Genomic DNA, 23,845 nt, shown 5'->3' on the forward strand with positions numbered 1-23,845 from the left:
TAATTTTTTAAATTTGCACTTATTTGCAGTTTTTTAGATCTAATAGAAGCAGATATTCATCATTTAAATTTCTTTACTATACAAAATCAATGATTCAAAAATTTTTGAATATGAATGGGAAAAAAGTTTTTCAGACTACTTTTTTTTTGGATTTTATATTTCAGTACAAATATAACTTCCACAATCTAAAATATTTTTAGTAACTATTAGATTGTTTTTTATAATTAAAAAATAACACAAAATATTTTTGCTTGTAATTAAAGGGTCAGAAAAAAATATACAAAAGGAAACACCGGTGCGTCATAGGGTTAAGGGCGTTCACCCCTTAAAATAATAACGCGCAGTACCTAACCAATTCTCCGAAAAAAGCAGTTGAAAATTTAAGCATACAATTATGTACTAATTAAATCTTTACTGTGGTAAATATGCATTGGCCTAATGGTAGGAGACTGCCTTTGCGGTAAATATGCATTCGCCTAATGGTAGGAGACTGCCTCACTCTAAGTCTGTTGGCGTTCAATTCGCGACGTGGAACATTTTATTTCCCCTTTTCTTACTTTCCTTCTTTCTTTAATATCGAAATTTTTCCGTTTACAAATGTTATTAATTTAAAAATAATTCTGTTTTATTTTTTATACTTTTTTAATTAGACATTCATGATATTTAAATCATAATAATTAGTTTAATCTATAATATTTATTAAAAATACTTATTGTCATAAAGTTAGATTTTTTTTATTTATTAATTTTATTAAATATTTTGTTTTAGGAATAATAATCTGGAAATTTATTATAGTGAAAAAATTGAAAACAGAAAATTATTGTGCCTTTATTCACAGTTAATAATAGATTATTGTTAAGATAAGCAACGTTTCTCTTAGCAGATCTGTAAAAAAACATGCTTTAATAACTTTCAAAAAAGATTTCTTTAGAAGAGTTTAAGAAAGTATCAATCATATCTTATCATTTTATTAAAAATTGACGATAAAAGATGAAATGTTGTTTAAATTTTAGTTTTATAGAGTCTTAGCGAGAATTTTTCTTTATTTTGTTCACTTAAATGTGCAGAAATCTGTAAATGCTTTATTGGATTTTTTTCCTGTCTATGTAAAATAGACGTCACAAGGTTTACTTAGCGAGTAAATATTTGAAGAATGGCTTTGAAATCTAACGTTTTTATTATTATAATTACTTTATTATTTTATTATGTTTTTATTATTTTATTATTATAAAAAAAACACTATCGAGATCTAACGAATCGCTACTGAAAATATAGCGGGACTGAAAACATCAAAACCTGTTAAATTGCTGGAGAAAAAATGATGGAGTTGAAGGGTTATTATTAGAAATACCTCCAAATTGCAATAAAACTGTATTTATTTTCAATCCTGCCTTCCTCACTAGCAATTTAACTGTTTTTTATAGCATTTTTATTTTTACTTAACTTAAATATTAATTTGTGACACTTAATGTAAATACTTATTTTAGAAGGTTTTTAGAAATATACATTTTGAAATATTCATACACTAACAAATGCCTACTTGCTTTAGTGATGTAAATGTTTTCGTCGATTTATTCAGGCATAAATACCCGAGACTAACTTATTTTATTCATATTCATACATCATTTATTTTTTTTATCATTCTAACAAATCTTGAAACTTTCCGCCAAATTTTCTAGTTTTTTTTTTATTTACAAGCCAATCGCTTTCCAAATAGGCGAATCACCCCTCATATAAAAAATAAAGTAGTAAGCAGCAGGAACAACTAATCTCGGACCTCGGCTTAAACTTACTTTGCTTTTAGGTAAAATACAGCCATGAAAGCCTGAAACAAGTCAGAGACTATTACGAAGCGGCTCTAAATTATCGTTATCAGGCATGAATATCCGAGACCAACTTATCTTATTTACATTCACTTATCATTTTTTTTATATCATTCTAACTAATCTTGAAATATTCCACAATTTTCTAGTTTTTCTTATTCACAAGCCAATCGCTTCCCAAATAGGCGAATCATCCCTCATATAAAAAATAAAGCAGTAAGCAGCAGGAACAACTAATCTCGGACCTCGGCTTAAACTTACTTTGCTTCCAGGTAAAATACAGCCATGAAAGCCTAAAACAAGTCAGAGACTATTACGGCGAGGCTCTAAATTATCGTTATCAGGCATAAATATCCGAGACTAACTTATCTTATTCACATTCACTTATTATTTTTTTTATATCATTCTAACTAATCTTGAAATATTCCACAATTTTCTAGTTTTTCTTATTCACAAGCCAATCGCTTCCCAAATAGGCGAATCATCCCTCATATAAAAAATAAAGCAGTAAGCAGCAGGAACAACTAATCTCGGACCTCGGCTTAAACTTACTTTGCTTCCAGGTAAAATACAGCCATGAAAGCCTAAAACAAGTCAGAGACTATTACGACGAGGCTCTAAATTATCGTTATCAGGCATAAATATCCGAGACTAACTTATCTTATTCACATTCACTTATCATTTTTTTTATATCATTCTAACTAATCTTGAAATATTCCACAATTTTCTAGTTTTTCTTATTCACAAGCCAATCGCTTCCCAAATAGGCGAATCATCCCTCATATAAAAAATAAAGCAGTAAGCAGCAGGAACAACTAATCTCGGACCTCGGCTTAAACTTACTTTGCTTCCAGGTAAAATACAGCCATGAAAGCCTAAAACAAGTCAGAGACTATTACGACGCAGCTCTAAATTATCGTTATCTGAGGCGTTATCTAGGATTTGCGGTAACTGTTATAGCTACACTTCCTTCAGACATGTTGCCTCACCAACAATTTTATAGAGATCAAACTTCTTTTTTTTATATATCTCACTTTCTTTCCCCAGTTCCATCTCAACCCCTTGTCGTTTCGTCCATTGGTCGTTTTCTTAGGTCATGACCATAAAGGTCTTAGATGCGTCATTAAGCTCGTGTATGACCACGACCCATACGCCTTTGCGGAAAAGTAATCGGCTTTTCTTCTATTTGTCCACGTAAAGCTTGATGACAGGGTGTTTTCCTTTTTATTTTTCACGTGTTTTCCCCCGGGTTTCAGAATCCTCTCAGTTTTTAGTTGCTTGGTTAAAAATAAAGGAAACAGTTTCGTTAGATCTTTCTGGAAGTTTGGTTCTGGAATACTTTAATGTTTCAGCAATTTTTATATTTCACTTTTTTTTCTTTTTTTCTTTTTTTTTGCTTCTCAGAAGTTCTTGTATAATTTGTCATAAGTGAACATGAAAAATAAAAATAGTCAATGAAATTCAATATGAAATTCTAAATGAAATTCAATTGCATACTTGTTGGGTTTTCAATCTTAATAAAGTATTGTTTTTTTTTCTCTGCTCATTTTCAGATCTAATTACATGATTTGTTTCTAATCGTAAAAAATTAATATTTTTACTAGTGGTTAAATTAAATTAAATGAAAATAAAATTAAATACGAGAACAACCTGTTGCATGTTGAGTTTTTTTCCGGTATAAATCATTAATGAGTATATGTAACATAATTCAATATATGTAACATAATGTAGCAAAATGCAATGTGATGATGATATTATGGTTAAAATAAGGTCGAAATAAAATGTCTTTTCTTTTGCTTGTGTTTAGAACGTTCAGGATAACCCTAAACTAAAATTCTTTAAGTGTCATAAAATTTGATATTACGATTTTTCTTCAATCATGGAGAGAAAAATCACAAACATATTGCAAAGGGTAAGTTAATATTTCAATAAATTGGAATCTGATGAGCAGTTTGCCCCTCTTTCTCTATACCAAGTGACATCAAATTAAGTTCGAAGCTTTTTAATGGTTTAAATTCAAATTTAAAACCAGATTCTGTTATAAATAAGAGCAAATTATTCATTTCTAAATTGTTTGAGCATATATTTTGCTAATATCATTTCGATAGTTTTACAGTCTTATCAAAAAAGTGTGAATGCATATATCTTAAAAACTTTATTAATATGGCAAAAGTTAACAAACCCTATGCTAGATAAAGTTGACAAACCGTCGTATCACAGTACTGATGTCAAAATATCCACAGTGGTAGATCGCGTATGAGTAGAGATCGTTTGAAGTTGTGAAAACCGTGGTAGATTTTCATGGTTTCTCTCTCCTTGCAATTCAAATGATGGTTCAATATCAAACTGTCTTCCACAGTGGCTTGTTTGTTCCGATACTAGGTTCAAAACTTCCCGTCTCTTTTATCTCATAGTTCAATCTCAAAATGTCTTCCACAGTGGCTTATTTGTTCCGATACTTGGTTCAAAACTTCCGATCTCTTTTATCTCATAGTTCAATCTCAACTGTCTTCCACAGTGACTTATTTGTTTCGATACTTGGTTCAAAACTTACCATCTCTTTTATCTCATAGTGCAATCTCAACTGTCTTCCACAGTGACTTATTTATTCCGATACTTGGTTCAAAACTTTCCATCTCTTTTATCTCATGGTTCAATCTCAACTGTCTTCCACAGTGACTTATTTATTCCGATACTTGGTTCAAAACTTCCCATCTCTTTTATCTCATAGTTCAATCTCAAACTGTCTTCCACAGTGGCTTATTTGTTCCAACACTTGGTTCAAAACTTGCCTTCTCTTTTAAGTAGAGTAAATGCCTCCGAGACTAACGTAATGACTAACGTTGACTAATAACACCAAGTTGATAATAACCGTGCCTAATGGTCTCATTCTACATTTGGGTAAGCTGTTTAGCGACGCTGATAAAATAAAACGCACCCTTTGCCATCTATATCAAATTAAAATAATAAATATTTATGTTAAATAGCCTGTAGGTCATTTTTCTGATTAAATAGAAAAGGAATTGCTAAAATATTTTAATTAGTTCCCTTTGTCACAACAAAAGTTTCTTCCAGTTCAATGGTATAGTTCTCAGTTTGCTTAAAAATCCTGCATTTATTAAATGAATGAAACTAATTTCAGTCTTCAGGCTTTAATGTCAGAGAATGTAGTCTAGAACAAAAGATGTTCCTTTCACGCGAACCATAACACGCTTTTATGAATCTCTTTAATGTCTTCGTAATTCAAGAGGTTGACCAAATAGCCATAAAAGAATTAAAAATTGGAAGAAATCCTATTGTTTCTAAAACCAAGTTCTTCATTTCTCCATTGTTTGATTGTCAAAAAATTCCTAAATATCTATAAGTTTGCTTGAATAACTCCTTTTCTTAAATTTTAACTTATTTTTTACGCTTCTTTAAAATTCTTTGGCCAGTGTTAAGTTCTTTGAAAACGAGGATCATGATCTTATTTCCTTAAACTTTCTTCATTTAACTTATCCGCCACTAGATTTATTGCATTGAAGACAAACGACTCTTGACATATATATAATATATATATTTTATTAGTTAATATTTGAGGATAAATAAAATGTGAGTTTATTGGTAAATTTGCTGGATTTTTAATCAATACTTCAGTTAAATCCAGGTATCGATATCACTAATATAACAACCCTTTTTAAAGAATTTTTTTAAACGCATCTTAGTGGATTTTTAACCTAACTGTTTGACGCATAAAATGTTTAAAATTAGAAAAAATCCTATTGTCTTGTATTTTTATTTCTTCATTATTTAATTATCAAAAAAATCCTAATAACTTTTTGCTTGACTAATTCTTTTAAAATCCTCTAATTTTTCTAGCTCCTGGGTAAAATTACTTTTAAAATTTCTATGTTATACGAACCACTGAATAATGTTGAGAAAATATACTTTTTTCAATATAAAAAAGCCTACATATTTAAGTTAGGAAAAAGCCATGACTAACGGTCTGAGAGTTACATTTTAACTTACTTACCATTTAGCATATGTCATTTGGCATATTTTTATATGACATTTAACATAATTTATTTGACATTTAGCATAATTTATATGCCATTTGAGGTAACTTTATATGGCACATCAGTAAACATGTACAATACACCAAAGAAAGAAATGGACCACCCTGAATAACTTTTGATCGAATGATTTCACTTATTAGGACACAAACTTCATGATTTCTTGTGTAACTTCGAGCCTACTAATTACTTAGTGCAAACGATATTTTAGAGTTCGAAATTGGACTCATAAATGCACTTTCTCTGAAGAAATTTACATTTGTTTTTTTTGTTTTTTTTTGTACTGAATTGAATTCTTTGCTGACAATATGATCCCAAGAGATCGGACAAAAGTTTTTATATGTTTTTTATTTTTAAATATTTTTTTGTATTTTATTTTTAAATGATAGTAATCGCCTAAGTTATTTTAATCATTATTAAATCCAAATGTAACAAATTCCAAAGAGGAGCAAAAAAGTAAATGAATTGCTTATTGTTGATTTCTGGAATTCCAGCTTAGTATAAATTGTGGAATAAAAGTTTCAAAATTGATTTTGTTAAGATTTAGTCTAGGATAAGAGAATTGGGGGGATTCTTTTGATGGGATTCGAGAGATGCCACGAACTTGTCTATTGGAAGAGAACAAGACAATTCCATTCCAATGCCCCGGTGTCCCCTTTTACCCTTGGGGGAGAGGGAGCCATATCGGAAGATGTTCCACTAAATACCAGTGATTCACTGCATCGAAAACTGGCAGTAATTGATTCTGTAAAAGAAAGGAACCGTGAGGATAGTTTCCCTGCAGATCATCTGTCCTTTGACTCTTTAGATATTGATTCAGAAATATTTAATTGAAAATTAAAGAATAAATAAATAAAGAGTGTGTATGACAGATTTTAAAATATTTTGGAGCTAATTAAAAAAAATTTTTTATAAATATACATCTTGATATACAATGTGTATTACAATCTTTTGAAAGGCTTTTAAAATATTTTATGTTATGAAATCTACCATTCTGACAAATACTGAATGAAATGATATTCAACCTAAATGCCGGTTTCCACTAGAAACCTAAATGTCTTTTTTGTTTATTGGTGGAAAAGTGGGTGGGATTTTCAAAATTTTGCCTACTATAAAGAAATGGCCATAAACTTGAACTTATATGCTTATAAATGACTAAATTTATAAATCTTTGTTTATAACTACAAGTAAACTCTATGAAAATGAACGAATGCATAACCCACGAAAGAAAACAGCTCCTCAGTCTTGGCCTCTCTTCTTGACCCCGAACAAACCTTCACTGGTACCCACATTTATACAAACAAAGACCTATATTCGTATTTATTTGTTTATTGTATATTCTGTTCATATCAGCTGGTGGCCGCACAAATCTTGGATGGAAAAATAGATGGAATTGAAATGTAAGTTGGTGAGAGGAGATCCTTTCTCGGACTTATAAAGGGTTAAATAAGATATCTTGTAATCTGAAGAGGTATTACAAAGAAGGGTATTAGTTTTAAAAGTCATACTAGCAGTAAATGGTTGTATAATGAACTGTTCACTTTGCTTATTTTTGACATTATCGTATTATGATTGCAACTGCCTGTTTAATACAATAAATTTATCTAGATTTAATAAGATCGAGTACATATGTGCCAATCGTAGTGTTACGGTTGGCAAGTTGACTTCTTCATAATTATCCGAATTAGTTCATTATTTAAGTAAGAAGTTGAAACCCTGGATCAATAAAAAACGATAATTCTCATTTTTGTGGTTTAGAAGGATTTTTATATTCCACACGTATGACAGAGATGAGTAACTTCTGTGAAAATTAACCAATATTGTGTTGCTGTCTCTCAACAGAGACTCGTTCTATCTAAGCGACACGACAGAGATGTGTAGTTTCTATGAAAAGCAACTAATATTGTATCGCTGTCTCTCAACAGAGACTCGTTCTATCTAAGCGACACGACAGAGATGTGTAGTTTCTATGAAAAGCAACTAATATTGTGTCGCTGTCTCTCAACAGAGACTTGTTCTATCTAAGCGACACGACAGAGATGTGTAGTTTCTATGAAAAGCAACTAATATTGTGCCGCTGTCTCTCAACAGAGACTCGTTCTATCTAAGCGACATGACAGAGATGTGTAGTTTCCATGAAAAGCAACTAATATTGTGTTGCTGTCTCTCAACAGAAACTCGTTCCATCTAAGCGACACGGCAGAGCTGTGTAGTTTCTATGAAGAGCAACTAATATTGTGTTGCTGTCTCTCAACAGAGACTCGTTCTATCTAAGCGACACGACAGAGATGTGTAGTTTCTATGAAAAGCAACTAATATTGTGTCGCTGTCTCTCAACAGAGACTCGTTCTATCTAAGCGACACGACAGAGATGTGTAGTTTCTATGAAAAGCAACTAATATTGTGTCGCTGTCTCTCAACAGAGACTCGTTCTATCTAAGCGACACGACAGAGATGTGTAGTTTCTATGAAAAGCAACTAATATTGTGCCGCTGTCTCTCAACAGAGACTCGTTCTATCTAAGCGACATGACAGAGATGTGTAGTTTCCATGAAAAGCAACTAATATTGTGTTGCTGTCTCTCAACAGAAACTCGTTCCATCTAAGCGACACGGCAGAGCTGTGTAGTTTCTATGAAGAGCAACTAATATTGTGTCGCTGTCTCTCAACAGAGACTCGTTCTATCTAAGCGACACGACAGAGATGTGTAGTTTCTATGAAAAGCAACTAATATTGTGTTGCTGCCTCTCAACAGAGACTCGTTCTATCTAAGCGACACGACAGAGATGTGTAGTTTCTATGAAAAGCAACTAATATTGTGTCGCTGTCTCTCAACAGAGACTCGTTCCCTCTAAGCGACATGGCAGAGATGTGTAGTTTCCATGAAAAGCAACTAATATTGTGTTGCTGTGTCTTAACAGAGACTCGTTCCATCTAAGCGACATGGCAGAGATGTGTAGTTTCTATGAAAAGCAACTAATATTGTGTTGCTGTCTCTCAACAGAGACTTGTTCTATCTAAGCGACACGACAGAGATATGTAGTTTCTATGAAAAGCAACTACTATTGTGTTGCTGTCTCTCAACAGAGACTCGTTCTATCTAAACGATACGGCAGAGATGTGTAGTTTCCATGAAAAGTAACTAATATTGTGTTGCTGTTATATGTATAGGTAATATATATATAGGTATTTATAGGTTATTTATATTTACGGTAACTAATATTGTGATGCTGTTATATGATATAAAATATTTATTGGAAGGATTACTTTTGGTCCTGGTTATATGACATACATTCACAATATTTCAACTATAACTCAACATTTTATTTTATGTACCTACTTTACAGTATATAACAAAAAAAAATTATTCGAATTTTTTGAAAAAGACCGCTTTTTTTTATCTTTCGTAGCAAAAGACCACCAGATACGAAAGTTTAACTTTGTTGAGGTACTTTTAGTAAATTTTAATGAAAACATTGGACTATTGTCTATCAGCATCATTTTGATGAAAAACAATATTTGCTATGTAGTATTTTTCTGAATCATTTTGGAGATAATTTCTTAAAGTTATTCGTTTTTGTTATTGTTTAATTTGCGTACTTGCTTTTCAAGTTTTAATTCGTATTCTCCAGAAAACAAAAATTAAATAATTTCTACTTTTTAAAAAATTAATCAAAAGCTTTTCTGTTCATTATGGAGAATTCAGTATGAAATACTTTTACACCTACCACACATTTCTTGTCATCTTTAATCTATACAAACGACGTTATTCCTTAAACGTTCTGAAAATATCTGCAATTTTTATTTTACTCTTTTGACGGAAACAAAGGTATTTATTACATCACGGGCCATGTTTTTCCCAGAAATTGGAAACGCCTTGAGCGTCAAAATCCCGTAGGAACAATTCATTTAATGAGTTCGATTCCCCCCATTCCGTTCGAGTTACGTTCGTAACTAAGACGCCTTTGGATAGTAACAGAGAACTGCCCCTTTCCCGTCCGTTAAACAACGGAGGCCTGAAATCAAAGCCTATTTCTCCTTCACAATCCAGTTAACTCGACTATGTTACCAGAAATCGAATCACTTGCCTGTTCGAAATGAAAACAGGAAATGCGATGTCACTATGTTTGCCCAAACGCCTTTCAACAAAGCCGGATTAAATGTTACACGAGAATTAGTTCTTATGTTAGGGTGGTGCCCCTTGAAGAAATCCAGGCACGAATGTTTTGTCACTAATTAAGAGCCCGAAACAAAGTTGCATTTTGACTCTTTGCTTTAATGTTCTTTTTTTTTATGTTTCTTCTTTGGTCACTTCAAAATGGAGGGTGAATAAAAAAGAATGGAAATGGTATTTGATTCAGATTACATTTTTTTTTCGTATCATGACCTATCACTAGCATAAATACTGGTTCTCTGTAATTAAAAAATGGTAATTGCTTTTCTAATTTATCTTATTTTTAATTCAACCATGAACTTCGCAGTTTTGTCGAGCTTTGTGGATCAGAAACTCTACTGAGAAAATATAAGCTTGCAGGTTTTTATTACACTAGTGTCAAAAGTTAAGCAAAATTGTCTATTTATACCCATGGTAAAAGTATGCTTAATTTTTTTACAGAAGTGTACCAAAATACAATACAATTAAAAAGAATAATTTAAGTCGCTAATATGAGACAATTACCTAATAATATCTTAGTGCAGTAACGACAAGTCGCCCATATGAAACATAATTTGAGATATTAGCGCATCTTTTATCCCTTAACCCTTTGACGCAGAATTTTTATTAAGCACATTTCTCATACTTTTTCATTATTTTATACTACTTTAAGTCAAAATAAGTAAAAAATATTATATTTAGCATGTTAGTTACCCTTTTGTATCGATGGCAGCCTGCACACGTCTCGGGACATTTTTCCATTAGTTTTTGATAGGTGATAACCATAGGAATTGACTACCATGCGTAACACTCATATAAAGTGAGTATTGGCAATGAGAATCGTCAATTTGGCTGGCTACACTATCTGCTATCCAATTTTTTTAAAGTGTTCTATGAAATTTAGATTGTGGGTAGATCCAGTTTTTGAACACCCACTTTTTGTCACACTGCATAAGTTTCGATGTGTGAGCAGAACGTTGAATCATCTGGAAGAGAAATGAATCTTCCGAAATAATTACCTTAGAGCCCAAAGAACACAGTTCATGGTTCAGAATGTCCACATACATCTAAGAATTAATGTTTCCAACCACTGTAAAGATCCTAGGATAAACCACGAAAATGACTGGCCTGATACTCTATTTTAGGTAGATGTCTGGATACTCGACGTCAGACAGTGTATCGCAAACAAACACATAGATTTATAATTTTATTCTGTGTAGAGATCAATAATGAATTTTATGTTTCTTTTCAGATGTTATACCTGTTCAACCAGACTTGACTCAAACAGCTCTTGGAAACGGCCTCCAAATTAATGGGGGTTTTGGCGAAAAGTTAGTTACTCCCCTACTTTCTCACCACTTTCCGATTCCTCCTAGTCCAGCACAAAGTAGAGCTCCTCTATTGGATGGACAACAACAACAGAGGTCTTTGACGCCTAGCTCAACAGGAAAACCACCTCACTCAGGCTCATGTCCCTCTGTAGTTTCGTCTTCAGCTTCCACTGGTAACAGCACTACTTCACTTATTTAATAGATAAATACAGTTTTTCGTACTGCATACCAAAATCTATCGAATAAATGCAAATTGTTGTTAAATATTTTTTAAAACAATGAGCCTCTCTTGTAGAGGGTGTGTATTCTCAATCTGTCTAAAAGAAATAATAATACAGTAAAAAAAAATAATTAATGAAAAAATTATAAATAAAGAATTAATGAATAAAAATTATTTAAAAAAATTTTTCGAAGTCTGTCTTGTCTCAAGGGAATATGTTCTCTATCTTTCCAAAGAAATAAATAAAATAAAAAATTATTTAAAGCTTGTTGAAAGTTACTTTAACCCAGCCTATGATAGAAAAAGTCAAGGTTAAAGTACCTTAAATTCGAAGAAAATCTTTTACGTTAAACTCAGGGTTTCCCAATTGGAACAAACTTTAACGGATAGTAGGGAACATCACTAAGATTCAAATGTGCGTAGCAACCCATGGTCGAAAATATCTTCGTTCGCCGCTAGGTGGTATGGTTCACAAGAACATTAGAGAGTATGGTGGACTGGTTCCCTTTGCCACCACGCTCTCCTGATTTAAACAGCGTGGATTTATTTCTTTTGGGCGCACTAATAAGTGCTGTGCACATATGAATTCTGATATGGATCTGGTTTCAAGAATCGTCTGTGCTGCTGTGGATATACAACAGAATCCAGGAGTATTTGATCGAGTTCAACAATTTAAGGCCTAACGGTGTAACGCATTATGAAAAGGTTGAACATTTTTCGTGACATTTTCACATATCAGCTACAACAGCACATGGCAGGCAAAAGTAAAATCTTTGACCAATAAATATTTCAGATGATCTCTATTTTGTGTCTCTTTGTTTCTTATACCTGTCTTACTACTTTCCCATGACGCTTCCGACTCTGGGTTGCTATTCAGCTCTGAATCCTTGTGATGTCTCCTACTTCCCTTTAAAGTTCGTCCCAATAATTTTAGGACACCCTGTTTACGATATTTTATAAAGATTTCGCTAAATTTTAAAACAGACAAATACTTTAAATATTTAAAAATTAGCCAATTTCGCGAAATTTTTCCATTAGGAAAGTTACGACTAATTGTCAAATTCTGCGTAATTTTATGAGCCCAATTGTGTCCAGTGCAGGAGTAACTTTTCAACACTACTGAACTGCTCTCTTTCATTTATAGATTTATTGTTATCTTTTTGATATTCAATTTTCTTTTAATGTGCCTTTGGAAGTTTTAAAAAAAAAATGAAATTTAGTCTCTTTTTCTTTTTACTAGCTAAAGCGCACACGTCAAACTACTCCAAAATTGCATACATTATTGATGCATACATTATGATTCTATAATTGCATACATTATGATTCTTCTCTTTAAAAATAACTTTGTACTTAGTTTGTTTGCAAACTTTTCTACCAGAAAGTACATTTTAGCAGAAAAGTAAAGAAATAAATAATTTTTTATCACAGGATTAACTATTTATTTGACTTTTAATGTCATAAATAAGTTAATAAGAGTGTTAAGTATAGCTATCATACTTTTTCTAACTATTTCTGACAAATATATGGTTATTTAATGTTGTTTTTATGTATAATAAAATACTTTGAATAGTTAGGATTAGTTTTTAAAACAAGAAAAACGAATATACACCCATAATTGTCAGATTTCATCGGATAAAGCTACCTTATCGATCACTCCATGCTAAGTTTAGGAGGAAATTTTTGTTTAATTACTTTTGTATAAATTTTGGCTTTCAACCTATCACATATTCTTTCCACTTATGTCATAACTCTATGACTACATTACGTACTTAACACCGAAGAGTATTTCTTAAAAAGTATTCTCATGCAACTGACTTACTCTGTCTTGGCTATACTATTTGCAAATAAAATAGGCGTCTCAAAGTTTAATGATTTCCCAACTCTTCACATTTTCCACCCTCCGTTACCATGGCTTTGGCAAATTTTACTTTTTCCCCGAGCAAGTAGATTCCAACTTCTTACTGAAAGTTCTGCCGTGAGGGTAAATTTAGATTTGTTGTTATCTTAGTAACGCAAAGAGGAAAAGTGTGAAGAGAGGGGAAATCTCATAACCTAGAGACACATATTCTGTTTACAAAGAGTATAGTAGATATAACGCAAAACTAAAAACATGTTAGACAATATATTGAAAATGATAAAATTTTTGAGTTTAAAAACTTGTTATCCACTAAACAAGGTCACATGTGAGCATAGAATATTAATTTATTTTCCTAATTATTTCGTCAATGAAAAGTTTTTTTTAACAGATTCCTGGTGTTCCTATACAATCTAAAAATTACTTTCATCGATCATTTTAAACGTTACTTTTGAATGTTATTCCGCTAATATTTTTCAATTACGGAATATAAAAAAATAAATTTTTTTAATTAATAATTAGTTTATAAATCATAAGAGTTATTAGCTTTTATCAATGTTATTTTTTATTTCTTTTTCAGCTTCCCAACCATCTACCATTTCAGACAATGAGACTCCATCAGGCAGGCATTCAGTCACTTCAGCAGCGTTGCCTCCAAATTTAGATATAGAATGTATAGCGTGGGGCACTGTTACAAAAAGTGGCGGTCGTATTTCCATACCTGGATCCGGTACGCATTTTTACTCTTTCCTTAGATCTATGAATGCGATTATTTGTTCCAATGTAATGACTATTTTTCTTTTCATCCAGGTATAACTCTTACTATTCCACCCGGAGCGATTAAGAAAGGTGCCAATGTTGAAGTGTATATTGCTGTTCTAAGAGAAGACAAAGACAGACCTCGTTTATCAGGTAAATAAATTTGCTTTTAGAGAAATACACATGGTATATTGATATTGCTACGCATATCTAATAAAGTTACATACGTATGTGTATAAAGAGTTATACCTAGATAATTAATAAAGAGTTATGCCTAGATTTCTATGCATGTCTAGCTATAACTCTCATTGTTCCACCCGGAGCTATTAAGATATTGTTACGCACATCCAATAAAGGTACATACCTAAGAGTATAACGAGTTATACCTAGATTGCTATGCATATCTAGGTATAACTCTTACTATTCCACCCGGAGCGATTAAGAAAGGTGTCAATGTTGAAATGCATATTGCTGTTCTAAGAGAAGACAAAGACAGACCTCTTTTGTCAGGTAAATGAATTTGCTTTTATGGAAATTAGCTGGCATTTGTACTCAGGATATATTGATATTGCTACTCATATCTAATAAAGGTGCATACCTGGAGTTACACCTAGATAATTAATAAAGAGTTATACCCAGTTATACTTACGCATATCTAGCTATAACTCTTACTATTCCACCCGGAGCGATTAAGATATTGCTACGCACATCCAATAAAGGTACATACCTAAGAGTATAACGAGTTATACCTAGATTGCTATGCATATCTAGGTATAACTCTTACTATTCCACCCGGAGCGATTAGGAAAGGTGCCAATGTTGAAATGCATATTGCTGTTCTAAGAGAAAACAAAGACAGACCTCTTTTGTCAGGTAAATGAATTTGCTTTTATGGAAATTAGCTAGCATTTGTACTCAAGATATATTGATATTGTTACTCATATCTAATAAAGGTGCATACCTGGAGTTATACCTAGATAATTAATAAAGAGTTATACATAGTTATACTTACGCATATCTAGCTATAACTCTTACTATTCCACCCGGAGCGATTAAGAAAGGTGCCAATGTTGAAATGCATATTGCTGTTCTAAGAGAAGACAAAGACAGACCTCTTTTGTCAGGTAAATGAATTTGCTTTTATGGAAATTTGCTAGCATTTGTACTCAGGATATATTGATATTGCTACTCATATCTAATAAAGGTGCATACCTGGAGTTACACCTAGATAATTAATAAAGAGTTATACCCAGTTATACTTACGCATATCTAGCTATAACTCTTACTATTCCACCCGGAGCGATTAAGATATTGCTACGCACATCCAATAAAGGTACATACCTAAGAGTATAACGAGTTATACCTAGATTGCTATGCATATCTAGGTATAACTCTTACTATTCCACCCGGAGTGATTAGGAAAGGTGCCAATGTTGAAAAGCATATTGCTGTTCTAAGAGAAGACAAAGACAGACCTCTTTTGTCAGGTAAATGAATTTGCTTTTATGGAAATTTGCTAGCATTTGTACTCAGGGTATATTGATATTGCTACTCATATCTAATAAAGGTGCATACCTGGAGTTATACCTAGATAATTAATAAAGAGTTATACATAGTTATACTTACGCATATCTAGCTATAACTCTTACTATTCCACCCGGAGCGATTAAGAAAGGTACCAATGTTGAAACGTATATTGCTGTTCTAAGCGACGACAAAGACAGACCTCGTTTATCAGGTAAATGAATTCGCTTTGGGAGAAATTTGTTCGTATATTTGTTTACATGATATTTTGATTTTGGTACGCATATCTTTTAACTATTTGTTCAAAGTATATTGATATTGTTGCCTTTTTTTCTTTTAAATATTTTATTTGATATTTTCTTAAGGTACATTTATATTGCTGTGTTTATTTTTTTTAATATTTGTAAGAGGCGTTAAAAAATAGAAGGTAAGCTAAGAATGTGGCTGAAGTTAGTCATTTTTGTATTGGAAAATTGACTCACAAAAACAAATTTAAGATTACTTGCCATTAATTTTTAGGAAACTTGAAAAACATCAAGTAAACAATGCAGCTTAGGTTTGCTATGTTATGCAGGCTAATGTTATATAGAATTAATGCAATATTACATTAAATCTACAATCGCGGGAAATATTTTGTGTTAACTTTGCAAAACGAAATTTCCCCCTATTCCTACAATAGTAAATTTCATGTGCAAAAATTTAGTATATGACCATCGGAAAATCATAACCATCTCCTTTGACGCCAAATTTTTATTAAAAATATTTTTAATTCTTTTTTTTTCATTATTTTGTATTAATGTAGGTCAAAATAAGTAACTAATATTACACTTAGCTTTTTAATAGTTTATGGTAATTAAATACAGCATGAAACACTTTTCTACGTTAAAGGTAAAATCTTCCTAACACTAATTTCCAAGCAATAAATTTTCAAATTTGTACTTATTTGCAGTTATTTAGATCTGAGCGAAACACAGTTATTCATCATTGAAATTTCTTTACTTCCTAAAATTAACTATTGATAAAATTTTGAATATGAGTGGAAAAAAACTTTTTTAAACTACTTTTATTTTGGATTTTATATTTTAGTACAAATATAATTCCGATCATCTAACAGATTTTTTATAACTAAAAATGACAAAATGTATTTTTGCTTGCCATTAGAGTGCCAGATAAAAAATACGAAAGAGGCACCAGTGCCCCACCTGCATCAAAAGGATAAGAAATGGTACAATTTATATTTAAACAAAATTTTAAACAATTATAGTTGTAAGAGGAATTTTGAGGCTCAGTTCCTCTTTTGCATAAAAATGATTTGGATTTAGTTTTTGACATTAATAAATATGTTTGCAGGATATTTTTATTATGGTGTGAATTCACACTCATTTATTTATAATAAAATATAATTCTCTTTTGGCTAGTAACCAAATAAAACAAATTATTTCAAAACTTTGTTCTTCTCAAAAGAACTAATAAATTTTTACCTCTTATTCTAATGCTTAATTCTCAGCACTAAAACAATTTTTTTCATTTCTTTTTTTATTTATATTTTATTTTAGGACTTACTTTTGACATTTCCATTAGCTAACTCTAGACCCTTTCATTACATTTTTAAACTGTTAAACAGATATTTTCTACTGTTAAATGTACCGTATTATTGAAACAACTGTAATTGAATAATTTTGAGCCATGATGGCTCGCGGGATAGAGCGTTCGCATTCCATTAAGGTGAACCGGGTTCAAATCCTTGTGATTGTTGGTCGATTTGAATTCCGCATCCGGCTTCCACCGATGACAGTGATGACGTAAAATATCCTCAGTGGTAGACGGATCATTGGTTATAGTCCCTTTGTCATCAGGCTAACCGTGGGAGGTTTTCGTGATTTTCATCTCCATGTAACGAAAATGTGGATTAGTTCCATCCAAAAAAGTCCTCCGCAAAGGCAAATTTCTCCTAATACTTGATCAAGGTAATGTCTTCTGAATAGGATTCAAAATTACAAGACTACGGAGTTGAACATTAGTAGTAGTGAACTCTAAAAATTGGGTGGCTGTTCAAAGACGGTTATGAAATAAAATAAAATAAATTTAAAATAATTACTTGTATGATTCATTGTCTTTTAAAATACTTAAACTAATATAAATTTGAAAAGTACACGTGCATAATGTTTAATTCATTCAAATTAGTCATTTTAAGAATTTGTCAAAAACGATGTCTTCAAATTGTCAATTTCCGTCAAGCATATTATACAACCAAATTAGAATATTTAATTTAATTAAACGGTGCCTCCCTATAACTTAAAGCACTCCTTTTCTAATAATAGTTTTAAATTGTAGTCTAACTGCTAGCTTTGTTTCTTTTTCAAGTTAATAGCCTTACCCTACTGTGAGACACTAAATTCTAGTTCTGGACGTTGATCTCGGTCATTATTTTGTTCATTAACCTTTGTTTTAATGTCCCTGCACATGCCTTTTAATTTTCTTTCTCATAAATTGACTCATTTTAAGCGTCCCATCGAGTTCACCCCTTTCTTTGTCCCAAGATTAGTTTAATACTTCTCATTGTACACCGCTGTTCTATCATTAAAACTATCCTATTAACGAGTTGTCATTAAAAGTGTCTTAGGTGGTTTATAGTTCCAATTTTGTATGACTTTTGTTAGCTTCCTAACAAAGAATGTTTCCATTTTGTACTGCCCCACATCACTATTTTCAACTTATACTTTGCTGATTTCTTACTTTATTTATTTCTAACGAAAGTTCAGCTAACATTGGATGTTTTAGGAATAAAAGTGCACATCAAATCTTTTCAACTTATGAGTTAAATCCATTCATTTGTAACCTGGGGAACTATTTAATCATTTTACAAACAGCAACGAACTGGAGTTTTTTTTTTATGTATACCATGTATACTATTTATTTTAAAATAACAGTGTTAGTTTTTAGTTTCGATTCTAAAAAGATAACTCATTAGATTTAAACCTAAAATAATTTGATTTGAAATTATCTTAAAAAAACCGTTGTCCTAAAAAATTAGCTTTAAATTTAATTTAAAAAATACACAATCAAAAAAGGTCCGACATAGGAACTACATTAGTCATATACTACATGCTGTTAAATGATTAAATAAGTTGAAAGAGTTAGTTAAGAGTTATTGAAAGAGTTAAGAGTTATTTTTCATTGTACACTGCTATTCTATCATTAAAACTATCATATTAACGAGTTGTTCATAGTTTCAATTTTGTACCACTTTTGTTAGCTTTTTTACAAAGAATGTTTCTACTTAAAATTGCCCCACATGACTGTTTTCAACTTGCATCTTAAAACGATTTCTTAATTTATTTGCTGCAAATCAAAGTTAACTATTTTAAAAGTTAAAGTGCGCATCAAATCTTTTCAACTTATAAGTTTAATCCGTTCTGTTATTGGTTGAATTTTTCCAACATTTTACGAACAGCAACTGGATTTTAATTTTTGGTACGTACCGGTTTCATTACTTATTTCATAGCTACCAGTGCTTGTTTTTAGTTTCAATATTGAAAATATGATACCTCATTGAATTTAAACTCTAAAAGCTTGACTCTTAAATTATTATTCTCGGAAAACTGGCGCTAAGACCTAAAACTCAAGCTTCATATTAAACTAATTAAAAACTATAAACATATGCAAGCAAAAAAGTTCTACCTACAATGGAAACTGTGTAACTCATATAGCACATGCTTATAAATGAATAAATAAATAGGAAATTAGAATGAATGAAAATTGAAGGAATAAAATCCGTAAATAAAACAATGGACTATAATCTATAGATTATAGTTCATTGTCAAAGCAGGTAAATCAAAACAAAATCATTGTTTTTAAAATTTCACGAGTAATTTACACCTTCTTTATGACTTGTTTTGAGTATGATTTATAAGAAATTATGTTGAAAATTTTTGATGTAACCACTTATGTCTAACCTATACAATATATTGATTTTTTTAATGATTATTATAAGTTTCCGTTTACTCAGAATTTAAAAAGTAAAATTGTAGCGAAATTCACATAACAATTCTTAGTGAAGACCTTTCTAAGTGTGAGCAGCAATAATTTCTCTCTATTCTAAAAAAAAGTTTTTGCAGTTAATTTTGTCCCCTGAAAAACTTTTTAACTACGTGATGAAAATCTAAGATTAAGGAATCAATTCATTCAGAATCTTTCAGGGAAGACATTTAGGGCATTCAAATCTTTTACATAATTTTAAATTTTTATTTATTTTAGTTTTAAAGCACGATTTTGCAGTTAATAATGAAGAATAACCGCCGTTCACAACAGCCAATCACATGTCTGAAAACGGCAAGCTTAAAAAAGCGATTTACAAGTCTGAATTTTCTTTTTCAGAGATGCAACCAATCACAAAATAGTTAGAATTTCATTCTTCAGTTTTACAACATCTCAACTTATTTCGTATTGATATATTGATTAATCTGATTATTTGTTTTCTAAAACGTTAATTCGTAAGTTTAATCTGGTTTTAAATCTTAATGCTGGTAACCAAGAATTTGCCAATTGGTTGTTGACAATTGGCAATGGAGAACTTTTACATCTTGATGCAAGCACTCCTGATCTTTATTGTAAAGATATCATTTCTTGGTTTTTTGAAAAAATCGATTGTCTTAATACTAACTTCATGACGACAATTTCCTGTTAGATTAGCTTATGCCTTAACAATTAATAAGGGCCAAACCTTCGATAAAGTTGGGCTATATATTGAACGTTTTCTCATGGTCAATTATATGTGGCATTGTCAAGATGCACAACGAAGGAGAACATTAAAATATTTATTAAAGATGATCCTGTCATTAACAATATTGTATATAGAGAAATATTATAACATATATATATAATGTCAAATTTATAAATGTATTTAGCGTAAAGAAAATGCTATTGGTGCATTGTTTATTTTAATTCCGCAAAATTAATGTTTTCATTTATAGTTATTTTGCTGAATATTATTAAAATATTTTTTTAAAAATTACCCTGTTCTTAACAATACTGCTTATTGAAAAATATTATAGTGTTTGCATATATATATATATATATATATATATATATATATATATATATATATATATATATATATATATATATATATATATATATATATATATATATATATATATATATATACTGCTTATTCTGCATTTAAGAAAATTAATTCTTTTCGATGATAACAGTTAATATTCAGTTTAATATTGAAATATATGAAATCAAAGCATTCTTGGTTTTGCGAAGCAAACCAAGCAAGAATTGCGAAGCAATTCTCCGGGGGTTGGCGAGCGTCAGCGAGCAGGGGGCGGAGCCCTCTAGTTTTTTAAAAATTAGTTTTGTTTATAAAATCTTTAAAATAGATTAAGTTGTTTCAAATTTCGATTGCAAGCTCGTCTGGTATTTATCATTTTTATTCTCAGCTCACAATGATTACAAATCTTTTCATTCTAAATATTCATTCGCAATATTTTAAATTATTTCTAATTTTCACTTGTGAAGAAGAAATAAATTTTCTGTTGTATTCTCTTCACTATTTAGATAAAGAAACCATTTTAAGTCCGGTGATTCTGTGTGGGCCATACGGTGTTCTTTTGAAGAAATCAGCTATTATTACTTTCCAACACTGCGCTCTTCTCACATCACAGAACTGGAAGATATCAGTGCATGCCAGTGATAGTGGTACAGAAGAAGAAAACCCTGAATGGCGGGTGAGTAGCATGTTTCTTTTAGAAACATTTGTGTAACCTCTGGAGGTACTGGATTGGAGATCGATCGTTCTCTGATTCAGGTCAAAATTACGATCTGTGGATGTATGAATGGATCCGCCCTATAAACGGGGACGACGTATGGTGTGGCAGAAGTCGAATTCTTGGCCATAGATGGCGCCACTGAAAATAAGAAACGCACACTCTGCCTTAAAAATTTGCTCTGTTTCACCGAGCAGGCTTGCCCGTGTGGCAAGTGGCATTAGAACCAACCAACCAACATTTGTGTATAAGCAATGTTGTCAGATTTGAATAAAACGAAACAACTGGGGTGCCTCAGGGGACAGAGCACTCGCATACTAAATTAGATAACCCGGTATCCAACCCCAGCGATGGCTGGTCGATACGAATTCCTCATCCGGGACGCACCGACCATATTGCTCATAAAATATCCTCACTGGTAGACATATCATGGGATGGAGTCGCGTTGCCGTCAGACTAACCGTGGTAGGTTTTCGTAGTTTTCCTCTCCTTGTAATTTTTAATACTCAGCCAGCCACACCCCAAAATCCGAGACCCAAGCAAAATATCTGATCTAGTTTTAAAATTTTGAGTTGGACGTGGAAAAGACGCATGCTGACCTATGTCCATTTTCTTAAATACGAATTCCGAGCTATGTCCAGAATAAAAAGCTCACCGAATAGATTGTGATAGAACCCAATCGGTCTAGCTACCACGCTCGACAACCGTTTCTGCTGTGAAATCACGGTGGACATTACATTAGACTGGATGCCGAACCTAAATACGATTGCCGGAAGCTCAATCCTCTTATACCTAACACCATGCCGATTGGGCGACCCCCTGTTCTTAAAATCTTATATATTTCATATTTAATTGTGGTAAGTTTCTACATTTAATTAATTTTCTTTTCTGGGATTTTCTTTGCAGAATGTTGTCACTCTCGGCCAAGAAACAATCAACACTCCTCTATACTGTCAACTAGATGGTCGCCAGTGTCACGTCGTAACGGATCACCTGTGCCGATACGCATTAGCGGGTGAGTCAGATAACGATGGCACTGAGTGGCACAAGAAAGCCCTAAAATCCCTTGCCCTCGCTGCCTTTGCTCCCTCTCAATATTCTGCTGTGGATTACAACATCCGAGTGTATTGTGTGGAGGACACCCGAGCTGCCTTACAAGTAAACAACTCTTATCTTCCATTCAAGCTATCTCGCGAGCAACTTTTTCATTTTTCCTCACAACACCTCGCAAAGGATTTCTTGCTATCCCAGAAGGCACGTAACCTTACGGCAACCTTGTGTTTATTGTCACGAAAATGTTTGTACTAAAAACCTTTTTTCAATAAAGCAAAAACATTGCAGTTTAAAACCTTTCATCCTAATAGGGTTAAAAATTATATTTTAAAGTTTTTTTTTTAAAGTATTGCCACGTATTGTGAAATGGTCATCTAGGTCCAAAATGACGTCACACTAGCGATACGAACAAATTGCATTGTTCATTAAAATTTCAAGACAAGGTGGATTTTAGCTTTGCATACAAGACTTTGCGAAATGAAACCTTATAATGACCTAGATTTAAGATTATTTTCCCCTTGAGACTAGCTTTATTAAAGGATTTTTTCACGCTTGAAAACTCTAAGCCAACCTCGATTTAAGGTTTTCATATAGAAGGTTGTTGAGATTTTGGATTAGGGCAATGTGCGTAGAATAGAGCAGATTGTCATAGATCTCGTTTTAAGGTTAGAAGGTTTACACGTAAATAAGCCTTTTCAGGCGTACATTAAAAGGTTTTTGCTGAGTTAAAATAAACCTCATTTCGCTATCTGGGTATAGTTTCCACTTTTCTTACTGTTTTAGAGTATAGAAAGGTATAAACCACATTTTGCGGCAAAGAACACCTACGAAGTGTATCGTGGGAGAATAATAGAAAAGTTGCTCGCGGAAAGAGCTTAGCTTTTCCTTTATTCCTTGTGCATTGATATCTTTTTATTATGTTTTGAAGGGTGTTATTCAGGTGGAACAGAGGCTCGGTGGCAAACTCTTAGACCGTCCAAAATCTATGCCTTTCCAAGATGGAGGAGCAAACCTGTGCCTCTGTTTGGAGGATGTTGCGCAAGGATGGAGGTGTAAACCTGGTGCCAACTATCAAGTAATTGATTGTTATAAATCTATCCATTGAAAACCATTATGACGAGCTTAGGGTGACATTGTGAAAATATTTAAATTTTTAGAGTTCAGCAAATTGGGTGCAAGAACACCCATTCCGTGAACATTTCCCTTTTTTAAAAATTAGTTAATTAAAAGTAAAGTATACTGGATTAAATCGCTGCTTAACTAATTGAGGAAATGCGTATACCAGGTATATGGCAGGTCCA

General features: G+C 32.0%; 1 protein-coding gene across 1 annotated transcript in view; it reads left to right on the top strand.

Annotated features, from left to right (window-relative positions):
- The window catches only part of LOC107437991 (netrin receptor UNC5C), a 300,076-nt gene that overhangs the window by 261,412 nt on the left and 14,819 nt on the right, over positions 1 to 23,845 (top strand). Inside the window, exons 7-12 of the mRNA XM_087165445.1 lie at positions 11,281 to 11,532; positions 14,015 to 14,164; positions 14,245 to 14,346; positions 21,283 to 21,452; positions 22,398 to 22,649; positions 23,473 to 23,619. Of these exons, the coding sequence (XP_087021571.1) occupies positions 11,281 to 11,532; positions 14,015 to 14,164; positions 14,245 to 14,346; positions 21,283 to 21,452; positions 22,398 to 22,649; positions 23,473 to 23,619 (1,073 nt within the window). The remainder of the gene's footprint in view (positions 1 to 11,280; positions 11,533 to 14,014; positions 14,165 to 14,244; positions 14,347 to 21,282; positions 21,453 to 22,397; positions 22,650 to 23,472; positions 23,620 to 23,845) is intronic.

The sequence above is a fragment of the Parasteatoda tepidariorum genome, chromosome 1, assembly GCF_982258835.1.
Source record: "Parasteatoda tepidariorum strain Cologne lab strain chromosome 1, Ptep-v5.0, whole genome shotgun sequence".
In the NCBI taxonomy this organism is placed as follows: Eukaryota; Metazoa; Arthropoda; class Arachnida; order Araneae; family Theridiidae; genus Parasteatoda; species Parasteatoda tepidariorum.